This window comes from Nilaparvata lugens, chromosome 10 (assembly GCF_014356525.2).
Source record: "Nilaparvata lugens isolate BPH chromosome 10, ASM1435652v1, whole genome shotgun sequence".
Classification (NCBI taxonomy): Eukaryota; Metazoa; Arthropoda; class Insecta; order Hemiptera; family Delphacidae; genus Nilaparvata; species Nilaparvata lugens.
In genome coordinates, this window is record NC_052513.1 from 12,590,209 (window position 1) to 12,616,417 (window position 26,209).

The 26,209-nt window shown below is 32.8% G+C and overlaps 3 protein-coding genes across 5 annotated transcripts in view; 2 read left to right on the forward strand and 1 right to left on the reverse strand.

Annotated features, from left to right (window-relative positions):
* The window catches only part of LOC111047695 (acylamino-acid-releasing enzyme), a 33,952-nt gene extending 28,708 nt beyond the window's left edge, over positions 1 to 5,244 (reverse strand). The window contains exon 1 of the mRNA XM_039436341.1: positions 5,200 to 5,244. Within this exon, the coding sequence (XP_039292275.1) occupies positions 5,200 to 5,229 (30 nt within the window). The 5' untranslated portion in view covers positions 5,230 to 5,244. The remainder of the gene's footprint in view (positions 1 to 5,199) is intronic.
* Positions 115 to 24,728, forward strand: LOC111047548 (GTP-binding protein 1). 3 transcript variants are annotated; one of them, XM_039436336.1, is made up of 12 exons: positions 115 to 201; positions 464 to 698; positions 1,949 to 2,060; positions 9,674 to 9,854; positions 11,064 to 11,242; positions 13,139 to 13,302; positions 14,130 to 14,368; positions 18,549 to 18,693; positions 19,036 to 19,218; positions 19,951 to 20,086; positions 22,032 to 22,309; positions 23,657 to 24,728. In XM_039436336.1, the coding sequence occupies exons 2-12, from the start codon at positions 582 to 584 to the stop codon at positions 23,906 to 23,908; spliced, it is 1,986 nt and encodes a 661-aa protein (XP_039292270.1). In that variant the 5' UTR covers positions 115 to 201; positions 464 to 581; the 3' UTR covers positions 23,909 to 24,728. The 3 variants fall into 3 exon arrangements, with proteins under 3 accessions (XP_039292270.1, XP_039292271.1, XP_039292272.1); XM_039436337.1 differs by having other exon boundaries at positions 155 to 282; XM_039436338.1 differs by having other exon boundaries at positions 156 to 343.
* On the forward strand, positions 4,748 to 6,291 carry LOC120353277. The gene is made up of 2 exons (XM_039436349.1): positions 4,748 to 5,271; positions 5,377 to 6,291. The coding sequence occupies exons 1-2, from the start codon at positions 4,991 to 4,993 to the stop codon at positions 6,065 to 6,067; spliced, it is 972 nt and encodes a 323-aa protein (XP_039292283.1). The 5' UTR covers positions 4,748 to 4,990; the 3' UTR covers positions 6,068 to 6,291.
* Positions 24,729 to 26,209: the final 1,481 nt, after the last annotated feature.

Consider the following 26,209-nt stretch of genomic DNA (forward strand, 5'->3'; position numbering starts at 1 on the left):
AGCTATCAATTTTTTCAATAAAAAACAATTCATCAATTATTGAAATATTAATTTGAGGTATTCCTTGCAAAATTGAATATATTTTATTATAAATAGTTTATTATCACCCCTGGAACATATGATTCTGATGACACTTTGGCAATCGTGTCGTAACAAAATGGATGTGAGAGTTCAGCAGACAATTGATTTCGGTTTCATATGGTAAAGTTAAAAATTATTTATTTACTTATTGAGAATTGATTTAATTCATTTTAACTGTGTATTTGCTGCTTTAAATATTTGGTATGTTGTCAAAGTTTCAATTTTAATGCGTGACATTGAATTATCCTCTGTATCTATGTTGGTATGTGCTTCACTTTGTTTATGTAAACAGTTTACTTTCAGTGTGTTTATTAGTTGTATACTGTTCCATATTGCTACAGATTCTTTAAATTTTAGTGACACTTCTATTTTTCTGTTGCAGAAGGTCTTATAATCAATTGATAACGAACGGTTTGGTGTTAAGCTATGAGGAATTGTATTGAAGAGTAAAGACTATCGGCTTTATCAGGAGTTTATAATCATTTAAATTTGTGAAGATCATGGCTAGTTTTGTTGATCAATCACCTAAAAAATCTCCATTATCTCCTTCCAAGATATTTGTAGCCAATATTGACTCTCCAGCCAGTACTGAGGATTATTCAAGCATCAGAGGAAAGGTAAGTACAATAAGTAGACTACTACTTGTTTCCATGGTACTTAGCTAGGACATTAATTTTATTATAATTATACAACCTATTAGTTTACTCAAACCATTTCAAATAGGCCTACTATTTAATCATAGCTAGGAATGTATTTGCATTTGATAATAATATGATCGAAACTTATGTGCAATATTGCTTCTCAAATAATTTAGCTAAAGCACGGCACTAGTTTCACATAAACTTATATAATTATATGAAAAGAAAATAGTACTTATTTTATTAATCGTAGCATTAGATCTGTTTTTTAAGACTGACTAGCTAATTATAAATTTTATATTTATTTCTTAGTAATTTTATATGTAATTGGTTTCTATGAGACCTTTATCTATAAAAATAATACCAATCTTGACACTTGAAATCAAACATACGTTATTAAATCACAGTGATTAAACTGATTGAAATTTTTACTATCCTATTTTATAAAAATAATGTTAAGAAAAGTAAAACAAAATAAAATAAGCAAAATAACTTATAAATTGAAAATTTAGCTCTCCTGAGTCACAAAAAAGCTTTAAAACGTTTCTTATTTTATATTTATCCAATACTTGTGTCCAATTCACTGATATAATGTAAATTTTGATATTAGTTATTTGTTGAAAACTGTTAATTTAATTTCATCTCAGTGGTTCTATTTCACTCCCCCTCGCCACTATCTTATCATACCTTACTTGAAATTGATAAATACTGTAGAGTAGGCTATATTTATGTTTCTCGAATACTTTTCATTGAAAGTGTAATTATTACATTACTAGAACGTTTGATTACATCATTTTTGTAGTCTTATTACTCCAGATGACGTAATACTTCATCATTTTTTCATTAACATAGTCTTTCTTCTATTTGAAAGGATTGATTTCAATTTTCTATTTTAAATCACATATCATATTAATCTGTTTCATTTTCCCTGTAGAAGACTTGAATCATTGTATAATACCAATTATAAATTCCTTGAGAATTCTTTATTCCTAGCCCAATTTTTACATTGTAATTTGTTTTTAATCTTTGTGAAAGATCATATTCTGTCTCAAGAATATTGTTTTGTATATTACTAGACCATCTTCTGAGCTAATCAGTTATTTGAATTGGTTTTAATAAATTTAAAATTTTTCAAAGCAAGAACCAAATTAAAAAATTATAGTTATTCAACATACTGCATTCTATATAAATTATTTACACACTTGTACAACTTAATTATTATTTTTCAGAATTGTTTAGTGAGCCCGTCCGAGGAGCAATATGATTTGCTGCAAAGGAGAATGAAACAGAGATTAGAGGATGGAAGAGGAGAAACCATATTTGATGTGGGCGCTGGTGATGGTAAGTTAGTTTACAATTCCTTGAAAGTTGTGCCGTAATATCATACTTTAAAATTGTTCTTAATCAATTGAAAATAATATTTTTACTTACTAAGAAACGAAAGTAGAATGATAAGAAAGTACCTATGAGTTTATGCTGTACTAGAGAAAACGGGATCATATTGTTTATTCTATGAAGTAAACGGAAGATTGTCTATTCTGTGGCTGTACCTATAAGTTTTTATGTTGATGCAAATAATTTTTCGTACGGTGAATCTTTGAACCTCAAGCTAAGTGAATTCAATATCATCCATGCTCAGGCTTTACATTCCTCCAGAATGTTGTGAAAGGTTGTGTGTCCAGAAAGGTTGTGTTTCTGTTTTAGGATTAAGTAGCCTAGTAAAATTACAATTGTTATTTCCTATTTAATTTTGAAGCTATGACAAACTACATTTCAAATCTATAATGAAGACGAAGGGATAACTTGAAAGATCAAAATTCAAACTTCAGAATTGGTGTAGTTTTGTTTTATAGAATTATTTTTAAATTTGAGATTAGTGGTGAGGTATGTGGAATTTACTCTGAAATTTGAATTTATAGGCCTACTATATTGAGCTCTATTCGAGCAGTCGTCGTGAACGGATGGTTCTATCGCTACCGTTATCAGCTTGATAGCCGTCCAAGTAGACTCCGGCATTAACTGTATTATAACAACGTTTCAACTAACCTTCTAGAATTCTTTAACTTTTAGTTGAAAATGAGTAATAAGTGTGATGAATGTGAAATCGAAGTAGATCCGAAAGATTGCATCGAGTGCTCCGTTTGTGAGAATATTTATCATCCGACGTGCACGCGCATTAAAACAATGAAAAACTTTCGTAAACTGGATAAGAAAAAACCATGGAAGTGTGATCGTTGTGTTTCGCAAACAAGTGATGCCAATGAGGGGAATCTTGAACAACGCATAGTTACCTCTCTGAAGGAATTTATTGACGCCAAATTTGCGGCCTTTAGTGAGGAACTTGTCTCCTTAACGACGATAGTGAAAAAAAAACGATGACTCTATTAAAGCACTGCAAGCTGATAACAAAAAATTAAAAAAAGAGTGTGAATTTTTGAGTCGTGAAAATCAATTGCGTCGAAGAGAGATTGAGGAGCTTCAACAGAGATCGCGCATTGATAATCTGGAAATTTCCGGTGTTCCAACCACAGCTAATGAATATGTGTACGAGATTTTGAAGTGTATTGCGACGGTCATCAACGTTCCATTCAGAGACGATGATATATCAATTGCACATCGAGTCCCGACAGCAAAGGGTAAGATTGAACCAATAATCTGTAAATTCACCACTCGAAAATGTAAATTGAACTGGTTACTGGCTGCTAAAAAAACAAGGAATAACCTGGTGACCACGGACTTGAATGCTAGACTGCCTCGTGGTAATTTCTATATAAATGAACACTTAACAACGGCGAATAAAATGTTGTTAGGGAAGGCGAGATTTCTAAAGAGGGAGGGCAAATTGAAGTTCGTGTGGGTGAAGGATGGAAAAATCCTCATACGTCAAACCCAGGACTCACCAGCAAAGAGGGTTGCCAGTGATGAGGACTTAAAAACTTTTGAATAGGGGTAAAAAACCAACAAGCTGAATATGAAACATAAACTGAGCATAGATTTTTTTTTCTAATTATTATCCTTTGTAATATTTCATTTTTAGCTAGTAAATTAGTCAGGTTAATTTTGGTTTTGGATTCATTGCATTTTAGTGGAAAAGAAAGATCATCATCATCATCTTTAGTGTGCTTATTGTTTGATATGGATTTATTTCAACAAGAATACTATTATTTTTCAACACTATTATCTATATTTTCTTTACTTATTTTCTTCTTTTAACATTCTGAAATTTCTCCATCACGATTATTTTTGAGTCAACAAATGAAAAAATAGTTATTTGAGCAGAATAATATTGAGCTAGGAATATTTCTCTTTTCAAGTTTACTTTTGTTCATTTTGATATAATTTAGGAAATTATTTTATCTATTTGGAGTTTGGCTCAACGCTTTTATTAATTTATTTAACTATCACTGAACTAGTAATACTAGCATAATGCTATCATGTTTATTTATCGTTATTATATCTATCGTTTTCTTCCTATAAAAATATTAGGAGCTCTTTCAGGATTACTTTAGGGTAATTAAATAAATAACGGAGCTGAACACTTTAGAAGCTCTGTATTTTTGCTCTTGTAATTATTTACAATACCATTTGATATTCTTAGATTATCCAGAAAATTATTTTATTTGATCTGTAGTAAGAGATTATTGTCACATTCAATAATTGATCAAAGAAAATATACACCTTCTGTGACGATGCTCTGATTATACTAATTGAATACCAGTATATAGTATTATTATGTTATCGATAATAACTCATCTCTTTTATTTCAATCTTTTTATTCTCTTATTCGAATTTTCTACAACTATCCTATTGGGATTACGTTTGAGTAAATAAATATTAAATCTTCGGATCTGAACATTTGAACATAGAATATTGTTTTCTTGGAAATATTTTCTTTTGTATTATTTTATTTTCTCTAGAAAAGGAATGATATCATTTTTTCAATATTTTATTATTTATCATTTTCAATATTCAAATTTTATTATTATTTTTATGAGCTGAATTTTAAGCACTGTATATTATTTTAAAAAAATCATTTTATTTTTATTCTTTGATAATTCAAACAATTATTTTTTTTAGTTTGGGTTTATTGATTTCACTGAATAACTCTTGGACTGGTAATTATTGTCATGTAGGCTATTCTCCTATAATTTCACTGCATTTACATTGTGTAGTTTTGTTTACTATTATCATTATTAGTATTGATATAATTATCAGGCTACTAGCCGGAGTCTACTGGCTCAACCTCGACTTCCATTTGAGCAAGTAACTGAATGAATGTGTTAGATGAATTGAGTGATTACAGACACGTTGGATGTGAGGAGTTTGATGAATGTGGTGTGTATGCTGACTATTTGAGAGAGAATGGCATGAATGCTTTAAGTATTATACATTTAAATATTAGGAGTTATCGGAAAAATTTTGATGATTTTATCATTCTTTTGGAATGCCTTAAACACAAATTTGATATAGTTATACTGACAGAAACCTGGTTGAGTCTTGATGAGAACATAACACATTTAGAGGAATACTGTCGTTTCCGTACATCTGTTAAATTATTAATTTATTTTATTAAAAACACACATAACAAGACACAACAAAATTACAAAGAATTTTAAACAAATAAAACACAATAAAATGTTACAAATATAAAAAAAAAATTCAATCAGAATGATGGAGTATTGATTTATGTAAGATCTGAACTTAATGCGTCCTGTAAAGAGATTAATATTGGAGGAGTAAATTGTTTAGATTTGGATTGCTATAGAGATGGGCAGAAGTTTGGAGTTTTGTGTGTTTATCGCTGTCAGGGCCTGGACTTGTCAAATTTTATCGGTGGACTTGAAGATAGGTATGATGATAGGAGAAATAGTTTTAACGACACCATCGAGATTATAGCCGGTGATATCAATTGTAATATCCTCTTAAATCAAATAAACAATATCAGTAATAGATACCTAGATGCGCTTTATGAGGCCGGTTTTGTTTCTTGTGTTAACGTTCCTACAAGGCGGACGGCCTTCACTTCGACCTGCATTGACCATATTTTTGTCAAGCACGTTGATGTGGAGGCCCTCCGTCCAGCTGTTCTCCGTTGTGACATTACCGACCATTATGCGACATCAATACTAATTAAAAATAAGAACTACTCACCCAACATGAGACCTGCACCTCTCTATGCTTCCATTGACTACTTGAAATTATCAGAGACTGTTTCACGACAAAACTGGGATGATATAACCACAATAGAAAGCGTCAATCAATGTACTGAATCCTTATTAGAAAAATCAAAGAAGTACAAGATAGTTGTACTACTCACAAATCAAAAACCGTTAAATCTAAAAAAATAAAACCCTGGATCACCGATTCGCTTGTTAACTCCATTAAAAAAAGAAATAAATTGAGTAAGCTTGTTATCAGACAACCATTTAATTTGCAATTAAAATTATACTATAATAACTATAGAAAAACCTTGAACAGATCATTAAAAAATACCAAAAATAGCTACTACAGGCAAAAATTACTATCCGCTACTAAACCCATATCATTTTGGAGAACTATTAATGAGATATCGGGTATTAATCCTCAAAATAACTCATTCCCAATTAAAAATTTCTAAATGGTAATTTTGCTAACCGGAACCCCCAGACAGAGAGTTGTTCTACCACCTTTGACATAACTAATAAATTCAATATATTTTTTCTAAAGTTGGAGAAGCTCTTGCAAATGTTATAAAAAATGAAAACCAAAATAATAACCTACTTCATATGAACTACCCGCCAATCAACTCGGTTTTTGTCTTGCAACAAGTAAGTGAGTTGGATGTGGAAAATTGCATTACAGAGCTGCGTGGTGGTTCTTCACCCGGCTGCGATGGTATACCAGCAAGTCTTTTGAAAAACAATATTAACTCTATTATAGTTCCCCTCCGACACATTATTAATAGAAGCTTCACTACGGGTACATTTCCAGACGTTCTCAAGCTAGCAAAAGTCATTCCACTCTATAAATCTGGTGCCAAAGACGATTTGAATAATTTCAGACCAATCAGCCTTCTCAGCTTCATTTCTAAGGTTATCGAAAAATGTTTCAAGAAGCAATTCATCAAATATCTGAAGAATAATAACATACTAATAGATAACCAATTTGGGTTTAGGGATGACCGCAACTCTTCCAACTGTTTCTTCCAGCTCAGTGATTATTTGAGACAGGGCATAAATAATAACAAATATATCCTATTACTATTTATTGACCTGGCAAAGGCATTTGACTCTATTGATCATGATTTGCTGATAAATAAACTAACGGCCATAGGAATTACTGGTGTAGCACATGATTGGGTCAAAAGTTTTCTGTCGAACCGCCGCCAATTGGTATCCATTGGAGAAGTAGAAAGCAACGTACAAGACATTAGATATGGTGTGGTCCAAGGTAGCACCCTTGGTCCGATTCTATTCCTGGTTTACATCAATAATATCATTCAGGAAAATATGTCTGGGAAATGATGCTTTTTGCTGACGACACCGCAATCTATTTTGAGGGGGACAGCTGGGAGCATGTCTACAGAATTGCTTCAAGTAAGCTGAGGCAATTGAAAAGTTGGTTCAATACAAATATACTCAGTATGAACACTGAAAAGACCAAATGTTTGCCTATATTTCTACGTGACAGCCGTGCTCCTCCTACCAACATTAAACTGAGGCTTCATGCATGCGGTGCTGATTGGTGTGACGATTGCAGCTGTGATGTGATAGAAACCGTGTATGATTACAAATACCTAGGTATATGCATAGATAGTCGACTGACATGGAGCACTCATGTTAGATATCTCAATAGTAGGTTGAGGAAGATGATTTATGTGTTCAGCCAGCTGAGGGGAATCTTAAGTATAAATCACCTGAGAACCGTTTATTTTGCATATGTCCAGTCTGTCTTGTCCTATGGTATTGTTTTATGGGGAGGTGCGCCCAAAACCTTACTAGATGAATTATCAGTCACCCAGAAAACAATTATAAAAGCTGGCCTTGGCCTTTGCAGAAGATTTCCATCTGATCAGTTGTTCCTGACTTTTGATGTTTTCAGAATTAGGCAACTCTTTGGCAGTTCTTTTGTACATGTTTAAGAATAAAATATACTTCAATTCAGAGTCCAATCACCCTCATTTTACTAGGCATGCGCGATTTCATCACTCGGGTCTCCCGCGTAACTTTCGCTCAGTTTGCGACAGGAATATATCATTTCTGTGTCCCACTATTATGAATAATATTCCTCATGAAATTAGTCAGCCGGGCATATATAAAATATCCAAATACAAAAAAATCGTCTCAAACTGGCTGAAGACTATGGATGTAGATCAATGTGAGCGGCTGCTACAATCTGCCTACCAACACTAAATTGGCCTACCTAATTTCCTCTTTCTTTCCCCCTTTCTCTCTTTGTCAACAGACTGTCAAGTGAAGACCCTTTTCTCATGGATATATCCCATGCCATTGTGATTGCTCCGTATTCAACGTGTCTGGATGTGTGTGTGTGTGTGTGTGTGTGTGTGTGTGTGTGTGTGTGTGTGTGTGTGTGTGTGTCTTTATTATTAAATAACATAAAATACTATCAGTAGAATAATAAATGTTATACAGTTCTGAACTCATTGACCCACGAACAGGCCCATTAGGCCTATGTGGGCAATTATTATTTCACTATTAGGGTTCAGATTTGCTAGCAGTGCAATTTTCTCAGATCTAAGGATAAACTATAATGGTCTAAAGCTCTCTATTTATAACACTATTAATAGATATCAACCTTTATTATTCTTATAAGATGTATCACGATTATAATTTAATATAATTATTGTATAGAATTATTGTATTACTCCTTAGGTCATGATGTCTTAAGTTTTATTTTACACAATTGTTACGTTGTGCTGCTTGCATTTTGTGCCCTTTTTAAATATTATAATCATGTATAATTTGGCGAAATAAACTCAATTCAATTCAAATTCATTGAAGAAGCAGGATTAAGCAAAAGCCTATTACGATACTCCTTGGGTGTCATTGTGCATTATTGAATAAATTAATAATAAACGCAGTAATTCATCTTCGTTAAATATTGCGTTTGTTCTGCAAAATTTTGAACCAAATATTATAAAAGTAAAAAGTTCAACTAACATAAAATTCCATGATAAATTCCCCTAAAAGCAAAAATTTGACGCTATCAGTAAAAAACATGCCAATATGCCTATGACAACCATGAAGATGGCGGACCTGCCGAAAGATATCGGAGTCACAGTAAGTGAATAAATTCATCCATTGAAGAATTTCAGAAAAGTTTTCAATGTGTTGTTTATCCATTATTGTGATGAAAATATTCATTGTAATTGGGATTCAATGAATGGATAATTTCTACAAAGTTGTCTGTTTTGCTGGTACATTAATTTTATTGAGTCACTGCCGCCAGCCAGAGCGACCACCTATAATTATTTCTTGAAATTTTACTTTCATTTCTCAATTTTTTCCCCATGTATGTTTATTATAAATTTTGTTTTCATAAATAGTGAATACTTATTGTTCGTGATTAAGATTTGATTTACTTGATATTTTTCTTCTACTTGAGTAGTTTATCTAATTTTTTTTCTTAAATTCTATTATTCTTGTTCCTGGATAAGTTTACTTTCCTCAACACCTTCCTTCCTTTACATCCTCTTCTTACTTCCCAACTTCCCTTTGCATGCAACAATTTCTTTTCTCTTCCTCTTTATTTCTTTGCAATGTACGATTCTATAATTTATTATGTATACTCAGGTATACTATATATAGGTATACTTATATATATATATATATAGGTATACTTATATATATATATATACTATAGGCACCTAATGAAAAACCTTCGGGTTTAGTGGGATCTCCAATGTAAATATTTTGTTCAATAAAACTTGATTGATTGATTGATTTTTATTCAAGATGATGGCGAGAGCGGATTGAAGGAGGATGAATATGAAGCTTCGGTAGCCACTCTGCAGTCACTGGCCACAACACTGGAGGCCGACTGTGTGCTGTTGAGGCAGCGGAAGGTCGACCACGGCTTGATAGGCCAATACTTGGTCAGGAGGCGAGTTGTGCAACAAGATTTCTTGGAAATCAGGTACATTGATCTCATATTAACGAAACTCAATGCTGATTTTCATAAATAATCGTTAATTGATGAAAGTCTTTTACAATAAAAACATTTATGCAAGAAATGTCAAGAATGGAGGACTCATCCTAATCCTAAAGTATTTGACCTTACACATAGGCCCTATTTCACTTTATCTAGAGTCAAAGACTTAATATATTTTGTTCCACACAATATTGACATATTTCCTGTTCTCAGCCGATGAAGCTCTCTTGGTATTATTTTATGGTTTTGTATTTCAATAATACATCTTCAAAGGAGAGGTGGTTTTGGATGTTTGTTATTATTGTCATTGAACATGTATTACACAATACAGTACATTGGTTGTTTTTTCTCTTTATTTTTTACATGACAATGACAAATGCACTTGACAATAATCGATACGACAAAAATATAAATATGTTTCCCCAATACTCTGATAGTTATTCTATGCTATAAGCACAGAATTAATACTGTTCGTATAGGATATTCTTATGTTCACTAGATTTGTAACGTCATCTTCTAAACAATAAGAAATAGCAAAATCGACGAAAATATCAAATGTCTAGGCTATCAAAATGGTTAAGCTTACCTTAGCAACGGCGAGATTCAATTTATGAGTGGATTTAGCCTACTGGCTTTAATTAATCAGCATCTCAGTAATTATCAACTCTTATATTATGTCGGTTGAATATTGAATTATATTATTAATTTTATACATTAAAAAAGAATAGGTTTTTATTTCACCAAGACAATAATTTATAAAATGCAATATTTACACTACCAATAAAATAATAAGAGAGGATATTGTATCAAGAAAATTACTAGTTTTATAGTAGGTAATACTAGTAATATTATAAATCATTATAAGAGTGAAACAGAATAAATTTTGACTGAATATATTTCAAGAAAATTTAATGAATTTGATAGAGTACATTTGGAGGGGATTCACAAAAGAGGGAATGGAAAACTAAAAATCTTCCAAAGCATGCAGTCGCATCTCAAATGTATTAATGTTCAATTCAAATTTTATTGTTTAGAAATACTCTCTATTATAAGCTAGAATGCGTATTTATAGGTAAAGAATGATATTGAGCAATTTAGAAGTGGAAATATGCATCACAGCCTAAGATACAGGAGAGTCAATTTTCCTGTGGTTTTTCAAAAATGTATTCATTATTTTTAATTAATGTTATACAGGGTTGCAGTAGTTGGTAACGTGGATGCAGGAAAGTCAACTCTGCTTGGAGTGCTGACTCACGGAGAGTTGGACAATGGCAGGGGACATGCCAGGCAAAAACTGTTCAGACACAAACACGAAATGGAATCTGGAAGAACAAGTTCTGTAGGAAATGACATCCTCGGATTTGATAGCGTTGGTAAGATTCAACTTGATATTCTTATTACAATATTTTGATAACTTAATACTTCTATAACATTCACAGTACTCTATAATACTATTTCGAAAACAGTATTATTACATGCTATTCGATAGTAGTGGATTAATTTTATAAGTCTCATTCTCATTGTAATTGGATGTGTTGTAAAATTTTTTGCAACATTTAATTTTTACAAGACAGTGTATTTAAAGTATTTGGATAAATTGCATAAGTGAGACTAGTCCTATACAGGGTGGGTGAAAAGTCCGAGAACGGCGTAATATCTCATACACAAAGGTAATTTGACGGTGGATGTGATTGAGGATCCTACTAAAATGGAAATACTACTTTACTATGACTTCAAAAATCTGGTCCGCCATCTTGGATACGCCATATTGAATGCAACTTTGTTTTTTTTAAATAGGAAGGTGGTCATGCGATACATGATTTCGAAACGAAATTTCAGGAAAAAATTAATTGTAGAAGCCACACATCGATATCTCAAACCGTTTAGAAGATATTCACATTATTAATCAATACTATACAAAGCAGAAAAGAGAAAAAAGTCCGAGAACGGCTTAATATATCATACACATAGGTAATTTGATGGTGGGTGTGATCGGAGATCCTACTCAAATTAAAAATACTATTTTACACTATGACTTCAAAAATCTGGTCCGCCATCTTGGATCCGCCATATTGAATACAACTTCATTTTTTTAAATAGGAAGGTTGTCATACGATACATGAATTCAATGCGGAATTTCAAGACAAAATGAATGGCGAAAACCGTACATCAATATCTCAAACCATTTAGAAGATATTCACATTATTAATCAATACCTTGCAAATCTGCAATGAATTACATAAGTGATATTGATTGATAATATGGTTTGAGATATCGATCTAAACGGTTTGAGTTATCGATGTGCGGCTTCCACAATTCATTTTTTCCTAAAATTTCGTTTCGAAATCATGTATCGCATGACAACCTTCCTATTTAATAAAACAAAGTTGCATTCAATATGGCGGATCCAAGATGGCGGACCAGATTTTTGAAGTCATAGTAAAGTAGTATTTTCAATTTGAGTAGGATCTCCGATCACACCCACCATCAAATTACCTTTGTGTATGATATATTAAGCCGTTTTCGGACTTTTTTCTCTCTTTTCTGCTTTGAATAGTATTGATTAATAATGTGAATATCTTCTAAACGGTTTGAGATATCGATGTGTGGCTTCCACAACTCATTTTTCGTTTCGAAATCATGTATCGCATGACCACCTTCCTATTTAAAAAAACAAAGTTGCATTCAATATGGCGGACCAGATTTTTGAAGTCATAGTAAAGTAGAATTTTCAATTTTAGTAGGATCCCCAATGACACCCACCGTCAAATTACCTTTGTGTATGAGATATTAAGCCGTTCTCGGACTTTTCACCCACTCTGTATAATATCATCATAAAATATAATATTCTTATGAAATCTTGATACAGAGTGAGTCATATGTATGGGAACCCTTCAATAAATTGGAGACTGTTGTTGTTTGTTTTTTATGGCAATAAATTTTGATTTTGATATAATACTGTAACTTTCAGGATAAGTTATTGGTCAAATACTCTACCTTTTGACGTACAATTGAATTTCTACCCCTCATATGGGGTTGACTTAGGGGTTGTAGCTCGAATATTTTAAATGTAAACACCCATTGTGTGGTACATCATTTTAAAGGCATTTTTGAAACAAGAAAGATGGCATCGACAAAAATGTTCTGTGATACTTGTATAAAAATGGCGGCTGATTGAAATTTCACCAATCATTTCTTTAAATTCTGATATATGTGGGAATCAGCCTTCCAGTACAGTGCTTTCCATTAAAAACACTTTTTCTTTTAAGGTAACGTTGTCAATAAGCCTGAACATGGGTCACTGGACTGGGTGAAAATTTGCGAGAAATCGTCGAAAGTAATAACGTTCATAGATTTAGCCGGCCACGAGCGTTATCTGAAAACAACAGTATTTGGAATGACTGGACATGCGCCAGACTTCGGCATGCTAATGGTCAGTGTCTTTTTATCCAGTTTTCTCATTGATTCAATTTGAAATTTGCAAAAGTTTTCGTAATTTTATGAATAAGAAGGCTCCAAATTAAATTTAGATTTTCCAAATGAACTAATTTTGTTTTATCGATGAAAACAAACCAACGATTTGGGGTACGTTGTTTCAATTTTTCCATGGCTTTCTCAATAATAGAGAAATGTATGTGTTAGCTATGTTGTATTCCTTCATCTTCCAAAAATTGAGCGTGACACATTAAACATTTCAGTTTTCTCTTCTCTCTGAATCATGTTTTAATCCATTACCAAAATTCCCAAGTTATTGTTTAATATATTTCATTCCTTTATCTTCTTATCAACTTTATATATTCCTTTCTTCTATCTTTTTTCAACTTCACGCCTCTGAATTTGTTTCTAGAATTTGAAATAGTGACTATTTTGTTTGACCAATATTAACAGTTTTAGATAAATAATTTTCTTTCACATAAGTCAAGTATTATTCAAATTATCAATTTTATGACGGACACAAAATGGATAACTTATTTATTGTGAATAAACGAAATAGTCGTACAATGATACATTACATCACATTGTAGTGAAATAATTGAGTAATAAATAATATCATAGTCATTATTTTATTGATTTATTTGATAATGTGTCAAATGACAATGTTTTCCAGGTTTAAGCCTATTATAAAAAACTCAACAATAAATGTAAAAGATACAAAATAATCTTATAAGTAAAACATTAATAGTAAATAAAATACTATAGTTATAAGTAAATGAATTAATTTTGCTACTTTTTAAGCAAGTATTTCTTATTGATTTGTAGATTGGAGCCAATGCGGGTGTAGTTGGAATGACCAAAGAACATCTGGGGTTAGCGTTGGCACTGTCAGTTCCAGTATTCGTGGTGGTCACCAAAATAGACATGTGCCCTCCGAACGTGCTGCAAGACACTCTGCGTCTGCTCACAAGGATATTGAAATCGCATGGCTGTCGCAAAGTTCCTGTCATGGTTAAAACCAAGGACGATGTCGTTATTAGCGCTACCAATTTTGTCTCCGAAAGGTAATAAAGTAATTCTATCTTTTCACTTCATTTGGTGATGAATAAATACAATATTCGGGAAAGTGGAAAGGCGTTCGTCTAAACGTCTTTAATTGAATTATTTTCAAACTGACTGAGTAAGGAATGAGAAATAGACTAAGAATGGAACTAATAAATGAGAATAGAATAAGTTCAAAACTTCTCTTCTTCTTGATTTCAATATAGTTATTTGTGCAACTAGTGCGCAAAGTGACAGTTTGCTGCACCGAAAGAAATGTTTACGCCCGAGCCGTAGGCGAGGGCGGAATGGTTTCTTGAGTGCAGCAGAGGAACTTTGCGCACGTATTTCACATTAAGTTTTTCCTACAGTTACCATTGAATATGAAAAGTGGGTAATTATGGGTAAAATTTCCTGAATGCATCAAATGTATATCTGTGTAATTTTATTATTAATAAATAAAATAGAATGTAGTATGTGTGTTTGAATGGCGGGGGGGGGGGCTGTGTGCTGTCAACTGCTGTCATCCAGTGTTGTCCACCCCTTCAAGTTTCTTATAACGTGCACCAGTCACAGTTACCAACTTAATTTTGATTTTGCTGCACTGGTGCTCCATATAACCTACTATTTTGCGTTGCCATGTTGCAAATCTGGAGTGCAGGAAAAATTTTTTCCCACAGTTACCTTTAAAAGTGACGATTCCTGCACTGATTACAGAACGCAAAGATTCACTTTTCCGCTCTAGTGCGGGAAAAATCTTTTCTGCACTCCAGATTTGCAACATGGCAACACAAAATAGTTGGTGGGTTAAATGGAGGATTAGTGCACGAAAACAAAAATTAAGTTGGTAACAATGACTGTGGTTAGATTTAGATGAGAATCATTTCAATGGCTACCCTACATTTATGATAAAATCCCAATCTAGAAATCCAAAACAAGAATAATGCTCATCTAAATCATAATTAAATAATCATCATTTACGAATTCTCATCATTTAATAATCAATAATAGTTCTTTTCTATTGATAATAATTATCAATGATAATTATTATTATTTCAACTGCAAGAAATGAGAAAAGTAGCAAATATACATTATAAAATTCGAATTTTGAGGTTAAATGATTACCGTTCGATATTCATATAAATAGAAATAATAAAAAACATAACAATACTACAATAAATATTCACTGTTGTCTATGTTATTTTTATAAATATTTCTCAGTTTACATTGAGCATTTTTCTCGGTAATTTGAGCAAAAGTCTAAATTTCTGAATCGTGTTTCAGTAATTTTTAGCTGGATGAAACAAACTTAGGTACGATTCTTCCCGCTAGGTCGCGCGATTGTCGGTTCAGCCATCTTGTTGTGTTCAGCCATTTTGCAGCTCGGTTCAGCCAACAAGCTGCTGGCGTGTATGTTGAATGTGAATTTTTTGTTCTATCTGTATTTTTTCTGATTCTTTAATGAATAAAAATGAGAATTTTGGCTGAGAATTTTCAACTTCAATTGGATTATCAATTTTTAAATGAATTAAGATTGTTATTAATAACAGCATCACACACACAAACATTTGATGGATTTCAGCCATCATTTTACCCATAATTATTCATTTTTCATATTCAATGGTAACTGTAGGAAAAGTTTAATGTGAAATACGTGAGCAAAGTTCCTCTGCTGCACTCAAGAACCCATTCCGCCCTCGCCTACGGCTCGGGCGTAAACGTTTCTTTCGGTGCAGCAAACTGTCACTTTGCGCACTAGTTGCACAAATAACTATTCCCGCACTAGAGCGGAAAAGTGATTTTTTGCGTTATGTAATCAGTGCAGCAATGGCCACTTTTCAAGGTAATTGTAGGAAAAATTAATAGTCTACATTAATTGAGTTACTTTAATTTTCTCTTGATTTCAATAGATAATAGATATTATATTTCTAAAATATAATTATAGTACCCTTTTTTTGAGATTGATAAAATAATATATTAAAAATACAAACTATAACAACTAGTTTCAGTGTTATATTTCATCTGTCAACGTTTTACGTTACGTAAGTAACTGTTACAACTGTATCCTCTGAAGAGTTCAACCAATACTTTATCAGTGCTGTAGCAGAAATTCATAAAGTGATTGAACCTTCAGCTGTTTCTGCTGAGGAGCTTCCGGTATCTTCCCCAAAAACGCAGGCTGTATTTGTATTAAAAGAAGTATCATGTGATCAAGTCTCTTACATAGTTTCTAGAATGAAGTCCTCCACTAGCAAAGATATTTATTCCCTTTCCAGCTCCTTCATAAACAAGTCATTGAATTTATTTTACAGCCATTAACATCTTGTTTTAATGCCTGTATCAGAGAATCAGTTTTTCCATCATCACTCAAGCATTCTAGAACAGTGCCCATATACAAGAGGGGGGACAAAGAATCACCAGAAAACCTTAGGCCAATATCGGTACCACCCATCTTTAGTAAGATATTTGAATACATTATTGCCTCACAACTATTTGAATTCTTTGAATCAAATAGTTTGTTCAGTGAAACTCAGTACGGATTTAGGAAAGGTAGGTCAACTATTGATGCTGTTAGTACCATTGTGGCTGACATTGAGAATGGTTTTAATGATAAGAAGCACACAGGATTGGTTCTTTTGGATTTGACTAAAGGATTTGATGTGGTGGATCACAACATTTTATTAAGTAAATTAGAATTTCTTGGTATCCAAAACAATGCTCTTAAACTATTAGAATCTTATTTACAGGGTCGTATCCAGACAGTATGTGTTACCTCAGAGTTTTCCAAGCCAATTGCTGTACCACATGGCGTTCCTCAGGGGTCCATTCTTGGGCCTCTACTTTTTCTGGTTATGATGAACGATATTGGGTTTAGCATTCGATCCAAGGTGGTATGCTATGCTGATGATTCTACATTAGTTACTGCTGATGTGGATCTCAGTGCTCTTGAACAAAAGATGTCCAGATGTCAGGGCGAGGCAGAAGCCTGGTTTAGGGCAAACCGTCTATTTTTGAATACAACCATGACCCAGAAGCTAGTGCTTGGTTTGAGACAAATCAGTCAGAGTGCAAAAAGTGCTAAGCTTCTTGGCATTACACTAGATTATAAACTCACATGGATACCTCATATAGAAAGTGTCTGCTCCAAACTTAGTAGGGTTATATACCTTCTTCGAAGGCTCAGGGATTGTGTACCCGCACACTATTTAAGAATGTGCTATTTCGCTTTTTTTCAGAGTGTCTTTATGTACGGATTGGTCTTGTGGGGTTGTGCCCCGGATGTGCAAAGAGTGTTCTTACTACAGAAAAAAGCTATAAGAATTATATCAGGTGCAGCGTATTTGGAGCATTGCAGGCCATTATTTATAAAGGAAAAAGTTATGACAGATTACAGTATGGTAGCTTTCAAACTCCTACTTCAAGTAAAGAAGGATATAGGATCATATAGATGCAGAGTTGACATCCACAGCCATAATACACGAAATAAGACAAAAATAGATGTACCTTACACAAGACTGAAAAAAGTATTAACTAGTCCTAATCATGTATCCTTGAAACTTTTTGATATTCTGCCAGACTCAGCCAGAAACTTGCCTTTAACAGTATTCCGACAAAAACTTGAAAACCTTCTCTTACAGTTCCCACTATACTCGCTTTCTGATTTCCTCCAGCTGCCAGTAGAGAATCATTTTTTGGAAAACATAGGTGATAGTACTCTGTAGTATTTTATATTTTTATGTGTTTATATTAAAATGATACATTATGTACGTTGGATTATTTTATTCTTGATATTATTGTTTTATTGACATAATTATATAGAGGAAACCTTGAATAGAGGTTTCCAATAGCATTGTTTGTGTCCTGAATGGAATGAAACTTTTATTCTATAATTCTGTTATTTTATTATGATGTATTTATAATGTATATTTTGACGTTTCCGATAGCATTGTTTGTATGCACTAAAGGAATAAAAATCATTCTTATTCTTATTCTTATTCATCTGAAATTATTTTGAATCGTTTACTAGGTCTTGAAATGCGTTCGTTCAGTTCTGATTTTATCAACTAAAAATAACTTTCAATGAAACTAAACAGAACCTCCACAGACTGTCGTATCTTTATTAGGTCGATTGTATAAATTTTTATGATGGACCTCTTTTGTTAACATCATGATTTTTATACCTTTATCTGGCTACTGTTTCAGGTTATGTCCGATATTTCAAGTGTCCAACGTGAATGGTGAAAATCTAGATCTGTTGAAAATGTTTCTGAACTTGTTAACGACGCGGATGGCTTCCAGCGACAATGAGCCTGCCGAATTCCAAATCGATGACACCTACTCTGTTCCGGTAAGTGTTATCTTGCAATGTTTGCTGTAGAGACTTACTAGTTTCTCATCCTCTCTTCAATATCGTATTAAATTAATTCAAAATCAAATCAAATTTATTTCCATATTCACACAATATACTTGATATAATATAAGAATTAATATTAACAATTTAATGAAAATGAAAATTGTGTTGGTTACTTTCTTAGCCAACTGTATCTATTATGAATGTTCCGCACATGATTCCTAGAATTGTGATTTGCTAATGATACATTATAATGACTATTTTCTCCAACCATTCATTTCGTTTTAATTGAAGTACCGTATTATTCGTGCATTGATATCATTATGTAATATTTTGCAGGGTGTAGGGACCGTAGTTTCGGGCACGACACTGAAGGGCGTGATCAGATTAAACGATATGTTGATGCTGGGTCCAGACCCGCTCGGCCATTTTGTGCCCATTGCCGTCAAAAGTATACATCGGAAACGAATGGCAGTCAGGGAGGTGCGAGGAGGACAGACGGCGTCTTTTGCATTAAAAAAGGTTGGATTTTGCGAATATTTTCATCAAATTCATTGCATCCTACAATTATGATGTGAAATTCTCATTGAAAAATGCACCTACCACTTATTGTTCTATTTATTTATCAAATCTGATGACACATATTATCGCTCATTACATACATATTATCCATATCAACTTATTCATCTATTAACTATACCATATAATATAATTATATTATCTATACTTATTAAACATACCTATACCTGTCCATAAATAAGCCTAGCTATTTATCTGCCTCACATCAGATAAAATATCAATTATTGATATTTCATGTGATAAGATACAAGGAACAGACCAAATACAAAAAATTTCCTCTAGGAGATTTTAATAATTAGTTGGTTAATAATTACTATTTTGATTACAGGTAATACGTAACATTTAATACGTGTAAGTAATACAAGTAATACGTGGACACAAACATTAAATGTTAAATTTAATTTTAAGACAAATGGTGATATACGGTAACATATATCACAATAACAGGTTTGTAGGTCAAGTAGAGCAGGTAGCTCTCATTTCTCAACATGGCACACAGTACCATTAATTTGAATTTGTGCAAATTAGCCAAATATTCCTTAACAGGTCGTAGGTTAGAGAAGTTGAATTATAAGAAAAAATCTATCATCCAGTTTTCTCTCAGTAATTATTCCCAATATTAGAACTTTCGTGCTATTTGAATTTTCTATATAAAATAAAAATGTTGTTTCTCAGATCAAGCGATCACAGATCAGAAAAGGCATGGTGATGGTCTCTCCATCGTTAAACCCGACTGCATGCTGGGAGTTTGAAGGCGAAATTCTTGTACTGCATCATCCAACCACTATTAGTACGCGCTATCAAGCAATGGGTATGTTCATTTTCGTTTTTTAAAATATAGTTTTTAAAAATATATGTTTTTTAAACATTCTATAAGCTGACTTAAGAGTAACTTTATAACATTTTCCACAAACGATTGTTTAAAAAAATTGTCTCAATTGTATTAAAATGTACAAAGTATTATCGTATTTATACGAATTGTTTAAACTCTTATAATTTAAATTGTATTATTCGCACGTAGGCTACTGTATTTTACATAGTATTATGCACAGTATTTCTTTATATTGCTTTTCTGGCGTTACCTTTGATATACCTAGAAGAAAGGTAATGCATAATTACATTGTATTGTGAATTTTATTTCTGTTTTTTATGGAGTGGCCGTAAACGAGTGGATTAGATGCTCGCGTTATAATTCAGAGACCGGGTTTGAATCCCAGCTCGGACAAGATTTTTCTCGAGCCACTCCCATGTTTCGGATGGACATGTTACTTCGTCGATCGAGGCTGCCAAAAACTTTTTGACATTTTGAATTTTGACATATATGTTGTCCATTTTCATGCTGTGACGGAATAAAAACATTTTTATTCATATTTTTCTATTAAAATAACTAGTAGCAATTCATTCTTTATAAATAGATTATCAATTTGAATAATTAGTTACAGAGAATCAATAGTGTATATATTCTATACCAATTTATATTTTAATAGTGTACCAATTATATTTTAATCAAACACGACTAGTTTCGGCGATGATGGAATTATCAAGTCGTGTTTGATATAAAATATAATAAGGGTACTAGTGAATCTCTTTAATTAAAAATTCATGTAGCCATATCAAAATACTGATTAAAATTGAATAATGATGATATTTTGTGAATAATTTGGATTTTCGTTGATGTAATATTCATTAGCATTTGAATAAATGCAACATCATATTTCTTCCCATCTGAATAATTAAAAAAAAATCATTGCCTGTCATTCATATTCTATGAATATATAATTACATTGGAACTAAGTTATAAAGCCATTTAAGGGACCACACGTTTAATGAAGTAGTATCAGAGTGACACTATAAAAGAGGTTTCAAAATCTTAATTTATACCGAGGAAAAATAAAAAAACATAGTTTTTGTATAGGAAATGCACTTTTAATAAAGGTTATTTAGGAAATACATTTAACATAGATATTTGTATCTGAATCTTATCTAAAACTCAACTTTTAAATATCAAAATAAAGTATTAATAAACAAACATAGGTCATAATGACCACGTACGAAAATGGAAATGACAATTCACAACTTTTAAGCACGATCATAGGAAATTCTACTGTACAAAGCAGTCTGTAATTTTCTTCTGAACAGAAAAATATTTTTCTCTTGTTTCATAGAAATCCCTATTATCCTGATGTATGTAAGAGGTTTTATAATGTACTAACGATAAATCTGAGGTTTTCACAATGCAAATTACTTACAGTTTAGCGGGACCTATAAATAAGTTAGTGATGTTATATCCGTGATGAGGCAATAATATCAATCAATCAATTCATTTATTTCACGAACAAAATACAAAATAACAAAGAAAAATATAAAAATTTGAAATAGAAGTGGACAACCCTAGGCATAAGCCCGACTGCGGTGTACTTACTCCTAATAAAACAAATAAACATACTGAGAGGAGTAAGGCTATAAATAAACCAAGCAAAATCAATTATAACATGAAATAAGATACATGTTTTCGGCTACAGTAGCCTATCAGATAAAAAGGATGAAATAATTACATTATGATGAATAAAAGGTATACAGAGATAAAAACCATAATAGAAAACATACAGTACAATGCAAAATCCATGTAATAATCAACTCTGTTGACTATTATCAATCACTGTTTGGTAATATAAATAGATAAGATAAATAGCATAATATTTTAGTGAAAAATGAAGTTAATGAAGTGTGAGTGAATAAATGTGATGTGGTTTTAGTGCATTGTGGCAGTATCAGACAAACAGCGTCGATCCTGACGATGTCAGAGGAGTGCCTGCGCACAGGCGACAAGGCGGTGGTGCACTTCCGCTTCATCAAGCATCCCGAGTACCTGAAGGCCAACCAGCGCATGGTGTTCCGCGAGGGGCGCACCAAGGCCGTCGGTAACGTGTTGCGCATTCTGCACGCGGCGCCGGGCGCGCAGACGGCGCGCATCAAGCCGAACAAGATGCTGCCCAGCATCAGCAACTCGCAGAACTCGGCACCGCCCACTCAGGTCAGCACAATGTCACCATTCTTTACCGTGACATTCAATAGACTTTTGTGTAACCGTCCTTTTATGATTAATATGCCTAGTTCACACCAATTTCTCTAAAGTCTGTTCAGTTTTGATAGCGATAAAGGCTCAACTACACTTCAAGTTTCAAGTTTCAAGTTTTTATTGGGCCAGTTGAACATATAAGTTACATATAGCCAAGTCACAATTCACATTAGAGAAACATACAATAAATCGACACAAATCGTACGACTCCAGTCTAGGATACTCTAGTCTCTCGAAGTTACGACTTTCTTGCTCATTGTCACTACTTCAGTTCCATGCTACTCGATTTCACCTCAAAATGTAATAATAATTATCATTAATATATTGTCTTATCTAATTCTTATTATTTTCTCATCTAAAATGATGAAACAAAAAAGAAGCAACAAGAAAGAAAATGATCCTACTCTTAGCTTTAACCATGAACCTTCTTTTCAAAGTACAATTTCTAACCTCACTTTCATTAAACATACATGGTACTACGCTGCTCAAGTCTATTCTCGACCTGAGCCGCTCGACTCAGTAGAATCGACTGATCTGAGTGTCACCATTTGAAAACACATGCTGTGTCGCGAAGGGACTAGAGTTGCAGTCACTTCTCGACTTGAGTCGCGTTAGTGTGATTTTACCATGACATTCAATAGACTTTTTGTAACTGGTCCTTTCTATGATTAATATGCCCAATCCACACCGATTGCTCTAGAGTCTTTCTAGTTTTGATAGCGATTAAATGACACCTTTGTCATATATTAAATTATCCGATTGTTTACCGTGACATTCAATAGACTCTTGTGTAACCGGGCATTGTTGATTAATATGCTTAATCCACACCAATTGCTCTAATGTATGTTCGGTTTTGATAGCGATTAAATGTCACCATTGTTTACATTAAATTCTCTGATAGTTTATTGTGACATTTAATCGCCGTTAAAATTCAACAGACTTTTATGTAACCGGGACTTGTTATGATTAATATGCCTAGTCCATACCAATTGCTCTAAAGTCTGTTCAGTTTTCAGAGCGATTAAATATCATCATTGATTTTATGAAATTTTCATGTTTTGATGTTTCTATATCATTTTCATTTAAATATCATTCGTGATTGCTCTTTGCTCAGTAAATAAATAGTTCAACGTTTTCTTCTTCAACCTCCATGATTAGCCTCCTCCATAGCCTCTACAATTCATACCCTCTATAATTCGTAGTAAACTTTTGGTCCCGTCAACTACGGATTATAGAGGTTCTACTGTAAATCTTTCCTTGCCATTTGTAAAAAAGTAGGATTTGAATTGAATTGGTTTTCAGGGCCAGGGCTCAGTATCGTCGACCGCCAACAACGGCTTGGAGTCGGTGTACGATGTGAACGGAGTTGGCGCCGCCGATAAGCGGGAGCAGCGAGGGTCGGGAGGCGGCGGCCAAGGGGGTGGCACGGCCAAGAAGAGCCGCGGGAGGCGGGGCGGCAGGGGAAGGTCGGGAGGCGGCGCCGCTCCCAAGCCGCTCGCAGAGATGAACCAGAATGCTGCCGCCCCCACCACGCGAACCGCCACCAAAGTCTAGAGTCAAAAGCTGCAAGTTGAGGAAGTGATTCTATCAAAGATGGTGTCTGGATTTACTGGAAGTATCATTTGTCTATGGTTGATGTAAGTCTTTGGACGATGATGTTAAAAGATGAAGAAAATAAAGGCGGAAGCGATTCTATCAAAGATGGTGTCTGTTAAAAGACGAACAGGATTTGCTACAAGTATCATCTATCTATGGTTGATGTAAGTCTTTGGACGATGATGTTGAAAATAATCATTGTCATCGGTTGTTATAATTCTTTAGCTGGTAATGTTAGAAGATGAAGAAAATAACTTTCTGTTGAAACTATCAGTACTATTTAAAAATATCATCAATCATTCATGTTTTTCTCATTGCGCTCATCTTGAAAGACAAAGGTTTTGTTGTTTTGTATGTGTATATTTTTTAATATGAATCCACTTGGAGTAATAACGTGCAATTAGTAGTACTATCTAAGAATCTATCTAATAATTTTCAAATGGGGAGCTCTAATAATCATTTTTTCTGTTGCGGTTTGTGCTGAAACATAACATTAATCATAATAAAATATGATTCATCAGTTGGTTGATATTTTTTTAAATTCTTCGAATAACAATACACTAAAATGAATAACGTACCGGTATATCAACAGTACGATAAGTGTTTGAAATCATGTATCATACTCATGTGTGAATGAGCCAAACCATACATTTGTATTATCCTTTGTGGGTACGAATTTGTAAACGCATTATTTGGTAATCTAAGTGTTCTTGTTTCTATGCTATAAACTTACGTATCATCTATGTAACTTAAATGTGACAAGTAAAGAGCATAAAATATTATATATTTTTTCTATGCTTGGATACATAATTTATGTGATTCTTGATTTCGAATGGTATGATTCAAGATTATTTATGACAGAAATGCTTGGGATATCAAACTTCTTGAATTATATAGTAAGTTTTTGAAGTACTTCATTCATATAGTTTGGTAAGTTATCGATCTGGCACCGACTTAGAGTAATTTTTTTTACATTGTACGTAATTGTTTTAACTGATTTTCAATTTCTGCTAATCCTTTCGATTATCTGGTAAATTTTAGTTTCAAGAAAATTATATATCACTTTACTACGTATAATTTTGTTGGAAAAGCAATTTGAAGCATTGAGGAGTACAATAATTGATTGCAATAATTGTTTGATCTTTGTAGGTACTGCAAATTATCAATTTATTGATTTTATTGAATATTTATTTGAATGTACACTTCATACAGAATTAAGAGAATAGTTTCCAATAGCAATTCCTCCAACTAATGAGCTTTAGAATTTCATTTTTCTATGATTAGTATGTTGATTGCTGAACTTAAACTCATCTGTCATAAAAGATTCAAGTAATTGAATCCACTTAAATTTTAAAAAGCTGGATTTTAATATGTGGCTAATGAGCCAGAAGTGAATGAATCTGAATTTGGTATCACTGCTTTATAATTCAAATACATTTTGCAAAAATATAAACTTAAATCATAGATATTTTCTTGGTACCGTAAATGTAGAGTGGGGAAAGTGTAGACTTGAGTTTCGTCAGGAATTGGCATGAAAAACTATTATAAGTTTCTTGGAATAATTAATGTTATATATGAATGATTATTGAAAAATGCATTAAAACATTCTTATTATGCTACTATTCTAAATACAATACAATTCATACATTTCCAGATAAAACTTTATTATTTGATCCGTTCTTGCTCAAAATTTGACTGTAATAATGCATTTTTCACTATATAATTTGATTGGTTCTCACGTTATCATGTAGATTTTCAAAATTAAACGAGTTGAGTGGAGTGAGTTGCGGTGAAATATCAAGTTACTCTGTTTTCGATTTCTTGAGAAGACTTGCTCTTTCTCCAATATTAAGATTCATTACTTTGTGATTTCAAATAAACCCTCCCATAATAATGGGGTTGTAAGTAATTTATTTTCCAAAATTACATTTGCTCTCTTCTTGATCTATCTATGGATAACTTTACCAACTCATTCAGTTATTCTTCAAATACGATACCATTAGGTGTATCATTTCTCAATTAAAAACTTTACTTGAAGAAACGAATTTACCTTATCTGGATAAGTGATTTTGTGCTTAGTCGCAAAATAGATAACCATTCTACATTTTTCAATCTATTTAAATACGGAATATTTATATATTCTGTAAATTCTTAATTTTATAACATAAAGTTGTATTATAATTTTCAAGTAAATAAATCATGATCTCAATCTTTCCCAAGATCTCGCTATCATCTTACTTATATATTTACTTGAACATG